This window comes from Erythrolamprus reginae, chromosome 4 (genome assembly GCF_031021105.1).
Source record: "Erythrolamprus reginae isolate rEryReg1 chromosome 4, rEryReg1.hap1, whole genome shotgun sequence".
Taxonomy (NCBI): domain Eukaryota; kingdom Metazoa; phylum Chordata; class Lepidosauria; order Squamata; family Dipsadidae; genus Erythrolamprus; species Erythrolamprus reginae.
Genome location: NC_091953.1, coordinates 96,971,511 through 96,981,185, shown reverse-complemented (window position 1 = coordinate 96,981,185; position 9,675 = coordinate 96,971,511). Strand labels below are relative to the sequence as shown.

Here is a 9,675-nt window from a genome sequence, read left to right as displayed (position 1 = left end):
AAAGGGCGGGGCAACCCCGCCTCCCTTTTTTTTTTTTTTTTTGCTTGGCGGGTCGGATGGACGGCTTCGCTTCGGCGGGTTTGCAGCGTTGGAGACGGGCTGTTGTATTTGCGGCGGCGGAGATCCCGGCTCTCCGCCGAAGGAAGGGTCGCGACTCGCTGGCCGATTGACATGGAGGATTCGGCGGCCGCCGTGCTAAAGCGGGCGGTGGGACTGGATTCGGCTTCGCGTTTTCAGGAATCGCTGGTTTGCTACCAGGAAGGGATCGACCTCCTCCTGAGCGTGCTGAAAGGTGAGAGTCTCGTCTTCCCAACCCTGAACTCGGGAGGTGGGAAGTGGCCTTGTGCGTTGGCCCCATTTCGCCGATCTCCATAAGTCGGACCTAAGCATAGCCGATAAAATCATCTGCTACAACGTCCTTCCTGTCAACGACTACTTCAGCTTCAACCACAACAACACACGAGCACACAACAGATACAAACTGAAAGTAAACCGCTCCAAACTCGATTGCAGAAAACACGACTTTAGTAACCGAGTAGTTGATGCATGGAACTCACTATCTGACTCTGTAGTATCATCACCTAACCCCCAAATCTTTATCCTTAGATTATCCACTGTTGATTTCCTACGATTCCTAAGAAGTCAGTAATGGGAGTGCGTAAGTGCACCAGAGTGCCTTCCATCCCATGTCCTAATGTTTCTCTTTTACTGGTATCATGTATATACATATTATTATTATTATTATTATTATTATTATTATTATTATTAATTAGATTTGTATGCCGCCCCTCTCCGCAGACTATATCTTTGTATACTATATCTTTGTATACCACCAAAACATTCCTGACAAAACAAACAAACACATCAATTAATTAATTAATTGATGGATTGCCCATGAATGCGGAAATTCTAATTGGAAGGGATCTTTATCACTGAATGGAGAAGACCTGCATTTGATCTGTTTGCCTTGCTTTAGGATTTAAAAGTTTGCAGGATTTCATGCAAAAGGTGCACTTTCACCACTTATAAAACTGGGCTCGTTCAAAATATTAGTGGCCCTGTATTTGTTTAGGAACCTTAAACTTAAACATGACCTAAGCATAGCCCATAAAATCATCTGCTACAACATCCTTCTTGTCAACGACTACTTCAGCATCAACCACAACAACACACGAGCACACAACAGGTACAAACCTAAAGTAAACCGCTCCAAACTCGATTGCAGGAAATACGATTTTAGTAAGTGAGTAGTTGATGCATGGAACTCACTACCTGACTCTGTAGTATCATCACCTAACCCCCAAAACTTTATCCTTAGATTATCCACTGTTGACCTCTCCCGATTCCTAAGAGGTCAGTAAGGGGCATGCATAAGTGCACAAGAGTGCCTTCCATCCCATGTCCTAATGTTTCTCTTTTACTAGCATCATGTATATAAATATTATACACTGCTCATAAAAATAAAGGGAACACTTAAACAACACAATATAACTCCAAGTAAATCAAACTTCTGTGAAATCAAACTGTTCACTTAGGAAGCAACACTGATTGACAATCAATTTCACATGCTGTTGCGCACATTCAACTTTGTACAGAACAAAGTATTCAATGAGAATATTTCATTCATTCCGTTCTAGGATGTGTTCTTTGAGTGTTCCCTTTATTTTTTTGAGCAGTGTATTAAGTTCCCATGGAATCCTACATCCTTACTCTTCCCAATGTGGTTGTTAAATGAAGCAAAGGGTGCTTCAAGGACCCAAGGGAGGCCTAGTGCAAAACCTCCCCTGGGTCTCTCAAAGCATCCCTGTCTTCCTGAGGTATCCCATTCTCCATTTTCTAACCCTCAGCATCCCTGCAGGCCTTGAGCCTGCTTCCCATTCCACTGAGGCCCAGGCCATCTTCAGTCAGTGTCAGCCATCACATGCTTACCTTTCAAAGAGGTCCATAGCTCAAGTTAAGGGAGTAAAGTAAGCTACTGGGCTGTGTGGCGCAATTGCAGAACCAGCTGCCATTTTCTGAGTACAGGTAGTTGCAATTCAATGCAGCCTCTTGGAAAATGAGATACTGCTTCTGCAGTCATACCTCATGGCCCAGTAATGGCATGGCGTCGTGTCCTTTCTGCAAACGGGGTGGCGCAGTGGTTAGAGTGCAGCACTGCAGGCTAGTTCAGCTACCTGCCAGCTGTAGTTCAGCAGTTCAAATCTCACCACTGGCTCAAGGTTGATTCAGCCTTCCATCCTTCCGAGGTGGGAAAAATGAGGAGCCAGATTGTTGGGGCAATATGTTGATTCTGTAAACCGCTTAGAGAGGGCTGTAAAAGCACCATGAAGCGGTATATAAGTCTAAATGCTATTGTTATTAACCTGAGCTCTGCAGTGTTCAAAGCAGCCATAATTCATAGAAACATAGATTGATGGCAGAAAAAGACCTCATGGTCCATCTAGTCTGCCCTTATACTATTTCCTGTATTTTATCTTAGGATGGATATATGTTTATCCCAGGCATGTTTAAATTCAGTTACTGTGTGGATTTACCAACCATGTCTGCTGGAAGTTTGTTCCAAGGATCTACTACTCTTTTAGTTTCAATGTCGCAAAGATTCCTTCTGAGAACATACATCCCTCTGAAGGAAGAAGCTTCTGTTATACATTTATTAGAAAGTATGCTAATCACATTATTTTCTTAATAAGATCTCAAAACACATATTGATATGCCTTACTTGTGACCATTCATTTAACCATTTTTAAATAAATGGTCATATGTGGCCGACTCCTGTAAAGTTTCAGTGGCCTTGGAAAAAGTGACTTATGACCTTGTACTTCCACTTGTGATCATATCAGACCTGCAGTCACATGATTGCAAATCAGGCCCTTGGCAACTGGCTTGCATTTACGGCCAGTTGCAGCTTGCTGTGGTCACGTTATCGCAGTTTGCAACTTTTTTTGCCAATGGCAAAAGGCACTGAGGCTGGATTTGTTTGATGTTTGTTGTAGATTCATATCCTACTCAACTTACAACTACAATTACTTACAATAGAAGTGTTGGTCCCTGTTGTAGTCATAAGTTGAGGACTACTTATACTTTCAAGTGCCCTGAAAAAATGGGTATGCAGTTGAAAGTACAGATATCTTTTTTTCCATTTTTTTCATATTTTCTGTTTGCAGCTACAAAAGATGAGAAGAAAAAGGCTTACTACAGAGAAAAACTATTAAGTTACATGAGCAGAGCGGAAGAAATTAAAAAATGTGTTGTGAAGGAAAAAGAAGGTACAAAATTATAATGGAAGATCTTTTTGATTCAGCCATAACTGTAATGAGATATGATGCTTAGTGAAAGTTTGTCCTTGTGCTTAGATGGGAAATGCCACAAACAGATAAAAATTGAAGAGAATAGCAAAGGATTCAGCTATGAAAAACTGTTCCAAGAATATCTACATGAAACTGTTACAGAGGTTTGGGTTGAGGATCCTTATATTCGCCAAACCCATCAGGTGAGATAGCGGTGTTGCATTTAATCAAGACATTTTGCCCTTTTCCATCTGAAAAATTAATCTTGTTTAATTTTGTATAGTTGTACAACTTCTTAAGATTCTGTGAAATGCTCGTTAAAGGACCATGCAGAATGAAAATTATACACCTCCTTACATCTCATGAAGAAGTAAGTATTTATAATTGTAAATACAGTGGTCCCTCGACTTGCGCGTTCTCGATTAGCGCGAAACGCTGCAACGCGGTTTTTCAAAAAATATTATTTAAAAAATAAAATATTAAAATATTATTTTAAAAAAAAATTTTTAAAAAAAAAATTTTTTTTTTTAAAAAATTTTTTTTTTATTCTGTTCCCTGAATGGAGACCGCCGGCCGCTCAATCGGGCCGGCAGGGAACAGAATGGAGCCTTCCGCGGCGGGGCTGGTAAGGGGGGGAGCCGAGGGGGGAGCCGAGCCCAGCCCCGTGGCATTCGCTTTCCTCCCTGCCCCGGAAGCTCTCCGAGGTTGCGAAGGAGCCCACAATCAGTCTCGGCTGCGGGTGGGAGGAAGGCGAATCCCCCGTGGGCTCTGTTACATTTTCCGCTGCCAGCCAGGCCATGCTGGCGGCAGCGGAACAATCGCTGGGTGGAAGGCGTGCTCGGCTCCAGCCGCTTTCGGCCGAGCCTCCCCGGCCAAGCAGCCAGGGAAGTCGAGCCAGGCGTGGCGGCGGCCTGCGCCGATGTTCCCCGCTGCGACGGAAGGCAGTCGCTTGGCTAGGGAGGCTCGGCCGAAAGCGGCTGGAGCGGCAGAGCCGAGCACGCCTTCCACCCAGGGAGTCCTGCCCTTTCATTCCCGCCGACCACAGGGGCGAGGGGTGGGGATGAAGGGGCAGGACTTCCCGGGCGGAAGGCGTGCTCGGCTCTGCCGCTCCAGCCGCTTTCGGCCGAGCCTCCCTAGCCAAGCGACTGCCTTCCGTCGCAGCGGGGAACATCGGCGCAGGCCGCCGCCACGCCTGGCTCGACTTCCCTGGCTGCTCGGCCGAAAGGGGCTGGAGCGGCAGAGCCGAGCATGCCTTCCGCCCGGGAAGTCCTGCCCCTTCATCCCCACCCCTCGCCCCTGTGGCCGGCTCATCCAGGGGGGCGTGTGTGGACTGGCAAGCGGCAAGCGGGAAGACCAAGGGACATTCAGTTCCTTCAGCCGCCCAACACCTGATCCGCTCCGCAGCGCGGCAGCAGCGAGGAGCCGAAGATGGGGTTTCCCCTTTGCCTTTACCCCATCTTCGGCTCCTCGCTGCTTCCGCGCTGCGGAGCAGATCAGCTGTTGGGCGGCTGAAGGAACCTCCCCTTGGTCTTCCCCGCCGCCCACACGCAAACTCCACCATCTGCGCATGTGCGGCCATGAAAAAAATGGCACACATGCGCAGATGGTGGTTTTACTTCCGCATCCAATATAACGCGGAAATCGGTTAGCGCGGGAGGTCTTGGAACGTAACCCCCGCGCTAACCGAGAGATCACTGTAAATCATATTACAAAACTTAATTATAACTTAAATTATTTAGAATTCATGAATGTCCTCTTATTTAGGAAGAGTAAATACATTTGCTGAAATGGAAGCATTATTGCAATCACCATGCTTAGTATACAAAAAAAGAATTTTTGTTCTGTAAATAATATATTTCTATCACATTTTGGGTCAGAAATGCAATTGATCTAAATATCATTTTATGGGTGAAAAAGGCTGCTATTAGTTGCATTAAAATTAAATACTTCTTGTATTGATGGAGTTTTGCTTTGGAGGAAGAATAGTTTGAAAATGCAAAATGTAGCATTTACTGTATTTTTTACAGTAAGATATTAATTTTAAATTAATAATTAGAAGAAAGTGGAAAATATTGAATCAAATTACTGTTTTTGGCTTAGTATTTTATGTTTATTTTAGCAGTTTCTCAAAGTTTCTTTCTAATATCTACAGGAAATGTCAATAATTTTACTAAGTACCTTTTGCATACAAGTTTATGCCCTACCTCTGAGATACAGTTTTGCTACTCTTTCTATTATACAGTATTCTATTTTAATACAACATTGTAAATTTCCTTTACAAATTACTAATTTATTCTGAAAATCTGTGTTGTATTATAGGAGATGTCAGGAATCAGAGGGGAAATCTTGCTCTGACTTTTCCACCAACCTCTGAGTTTTCTTACAAGTCATCTATCATTTACCCAGAAAAAATAATTGGTACATGTTTCTCTTAATTAGATAATTTGTAAGTTTTGGTTGAAAACATAATGATAAGGTGACCTACATTAATGTAATTAAAAGTAGTAATGTTTTTCAGATACAGTCAAACCTCGTCTTACGAACCTAATTGGTTCCAGGGGGAGGTTCGTAAGACGAAAGGTTCGTAAGACGAAACATTGTTTCCCATAGGAAACAATGTAAAGTCAATTAATCCGTGCAACCAAAAAAACCCCCCGCAAAAAAAAACGCTGCCGCCCGGCTGTCACCTTGTTTTAAAAGGTGACAGCCGGGCGGCGGGGCTTCCCAGCACCCCCCCCAGCCCCGAACTTTTGCTGAACTTCGGGGTTGGGGGGGTGCTGGGAAGCCGCGCGGCTGTTTTAAAAGGTCACAGCCGGGCTGGGGGGCTTCCCAGCACCCCCCTGAACCCCGAACCCAGAAGTTTGGCAAAAGTTCGGGGGGGGGGGCTGTGACCTTTTAAAACAGCCGCGTGGCTTCCCAGCTGTCTCCCGAAACCGAACGCCAAAGCCGAACTTCCGCGTTCGGCGTTTGGAGACAGCTGGGAAGCCACGCGGCTGTTTTAAAAGGTCACAGCCGGGCTGGGGGGCTTCCCAGCAACCTCCCGAACTGAACCCGGGGTTCAGAAAAATTTTGTCTCTTCTTACGAACTTTTTTCGAGTTACGAACCGGCGTTCGGGAGGCTGCTGGGAAGCCCCGCCGCCCGGCTGTCACCTTTTAAAACAGCCGCGCGGCTTCCCAGCTGTCTCCGAACACCGGTTCGTAACTCGAAAAAAGTTTGTAAGAAGAGGCAAAATTTTTCTGAACCCCGGGTTCGTATCACGAGTTGTTCGTAAGACGAGGGGTTCGTATCTTGAGGTACCACTGTAATTCAGATTTCACAAATTTTAATTGTCTATTCAAGTTTAAATTCTAAAATGTCTTAACAGGATCCTGGAAAGAGTCAACAGATGAGTTCCTTTGAAGAAATAAAACAGTCTCTAAGGGATTTTGGCATTACACTGGATATATCATACTCTTCTTCAATACATGATCGAGAGATTAGGTTGGTGATACATAAAATTACAGTATACTAAATAAAAATAGAATGTACTAAATCAGTGGTTCTCAACCTTTCTAATGCCGCAACCCCTTAATACAGTTCTTCATATTGTGGTAATCCCCAACCATAAGTCTTGCGCCAATTCTCCCAAAAGAGCTTTAAGCTGATTGGCAGGAAGGTCAGAAGGACACCCCCCTGTAAACACCTGATTGGTCGGATTGTAAAGATATGGTCCAAGGCACCATAATAGATGCTTTATAATTTGTCCTTTCCCATGGTCGTAGGCGAACTCTGTGAAATGGTCATTTGACCCCCAAAGGGGTCCCGACCCCCAGGCTGAGATCCACTGTACTAAATGTTGGTTAATGTTGTGCTTTCTAAAACATGGATAGACAGTAGATGTCCAGGCATTAGGGTATTCAGTAACATTTCCACCATTTCTTACTGTTAATTGAAAGAATCTAAACAAAATATCATGAGTTTTTTAAAAAAAACATGACTCCTTAACTTTAGCTTTATTTACAAGACTGCTCCAACCCATTTTGAAATACTGGAGTATCCTGGGTGTTGACAGGTAAAAAAACTGCAAAAGTTTGTTTTCTTTTACATAATAGGATTTGTACTGCAAATACAGTACTATATCTTTCTGCTGTCATCTACAGCCCAGGCATAGTTTTACAGACCTCAACAGTTGGCCCTAACCATGTATCTTGTAAATGTAGAAGCCTTCCATGGGCATTCTGTGAGAGCACCCATAACATGATCACAAAATTCCAAATGTATTTACAGATTTAAAATGTTTGTCTGCCCTTTTTTTAGCAATGTTGTGGTTGTGTGTGTGTGTGTCTCATACATGATTTTCAGTATCAAAACAAAGACAGATTGAAAGTGATTAGTATTTGACAATCAGTGATAATGTGAAAAAATATTTCACTCTTTAAATACTGTCTGTGTGAAAAATAGCTGTGCATGGATAGGCCAGATTTCCAAACTAAAATCTAATGTCTTACTAATTTTAAAAGACATTTATTTATTTATTTATTTATTCATTCATTCATTCATTCATTCAATTTTTATGCCACCCTTCTCCTTAGACTCAGGGCGGCTTACATCATGTTAGCAATAGCACTTTTTAACAGAGCCAGAATATTGCCCCCACAATCCGGGTCCTCATTTTACCCACCTCGGAAGGATGGAAGGCTGAGTCAAGCTTAAGCCGGTGATGAGATTTGAACCGCTGACCTACAGATCTACAGTCAGCTTCAGTGGCCTGCAGTACAACACTCTACCTGCTGCGATACCCCATATTTACATTAAAATGTTCATATTTACATTAAAATGTTTTACATTCACATATTTATTCTGAGTTATGTGCAAACATACTTTTGCCGTTTTTATATTTTTGAATATTATGTTTCTATATTCTTGTATTTAAAAGATTCAACAATGGATGGATGTTTAAAATTGGAAGAGGCCTTGATTATTTTAAAAAACCACAGGTAAGGGATTTTGTTTTTGTTTTGTGTTTTTGTTTTTTTAACAGAGTTCCTGAATTTTTTGCTAAGAAAAAATAACTTTTTATAGGGTCGTTTTTGCCTTGGATATTGTGACTTTGATTTGAGATCTTGTCATGAAACTACTGTGGACATCTTTCACAATAACTACACAAAGACGATATGATTCCTTCAGAAACCACTCCTGTTTTCTAGGTAAAATCCTTGCCAAGATGTATATTTCATGTGTTTTATAAAATAAATTATTGTTTAAGCAAAAAGATGTGGTTATCTCAAGATACCCTTAAAAGAGGCACTTCAATGGTTAAATTTTGCTTAATCAGTATTCTTACCTTAATTAACATCCGATAAAAATATTGGAAGAATAATTAAATTTTAAAAAACTACTGAATATACAGGTGAAACTTGAAAAATTAGAATATTGTACAAAATTTCCTTCCAGCCATGATTTGTCATAATTGTGATGATTATGAGGTACAGCTCATGAAAATTCCAAACCCACCATCTCAGAAAATTAGAATATTACATGGGATCAATAAGATAAGGATTGTACGTAGAACAATATTGGACCCTATAATCGTCACAATTATGACAAATGACTGCTTGAACTATCTTGCCTTGCATGTAATGAGTCTCTCTCATATGTTACGTTTCACCTTTTAAGTTGCATTACTGAAATAAATAAATTTTTGCACAGTATTCTAATTTTTCAAGTTTCACCTGTATTGTAAAAAATACAATGACTGGAGTCACTTCTTCAAATAAAGATGAAATAAACCTAGATACAGATATAAGCTGATTCAAAGTTATAACAGCACATTTTAATTTAATTTAATTGATTTATATGCCCCCCAATCCTGTAGAACTCAAGGTGGCAATTATACAGTAAAAATCAAATATTAAACGATAAGAACCCAGCAACAATAAAAGCCCTCAGACTAAACTATACAATCATACACTCATACATACCAAACAAACCATGATTCATCCGGGACAAAGATGTTAACCCTCTAATCTCCCAGGCCTGCCGACAGAGCCAGGTCTTCAAGGCTTTTCGGAAAGCCAATAGAATGGGAGCTGTACTGACATCAGTGGGATAGTTGGTTCTGAACAAATGGTTTCCTCATAGTTTAGCTATTGCAGTGTTCCCAGAGCCATGATTGCCATTTGGGTACTTACCTGATGCCCTGTTTAGGATTATGTTGTCTCTGGGATTCTGGTTATGTGATTGTGATTTCCAATGTTTCTGGTCAACTTCCCACAAAGTCAGAGGGAAATCTGACTGGACGTTGTGGTCATGTGAGCTGCTTGTTTAATGATCATTTAATGCAGCCCTGCAAAACTGCTGTTCACTTAGCAATAGCAATTACGCCAATTGCTGTCATAAGGGGCGTGC

At 42.0% G+C, this 9,675-nt stretch overlaps 1 protein-coding gene across 1 annotated transcript; it reads left to right on the top strand.

Moving 5' to 3' along the window:
- Positions 1 to 27: 27 nt before the first annotated feature.
- MITD1 (microtubule interacting and trafficking domain containing 1) lies at positions 28 to 8,539 on the top strand. The gene is given in 8 exon segments (XM_070750982.1): positions 28 to 160; positions 162 to 292; positions 3,165 to 3,266; positions 3,354 to 3,490; positions 3,571 to 3,657; positions 6,653 to 6,768; positions 8,204 to 8,264; positions 8,350 to 8,539. Coding segments are annotated over 8 exon segments (834 nt in total). The 5' UTR covers positions 28 to 56; the 3' UTR covers positions 8,446 to 8,539.
- Positions 8,540 to 9,675: the final 1,136 nt, after the last annotated feature.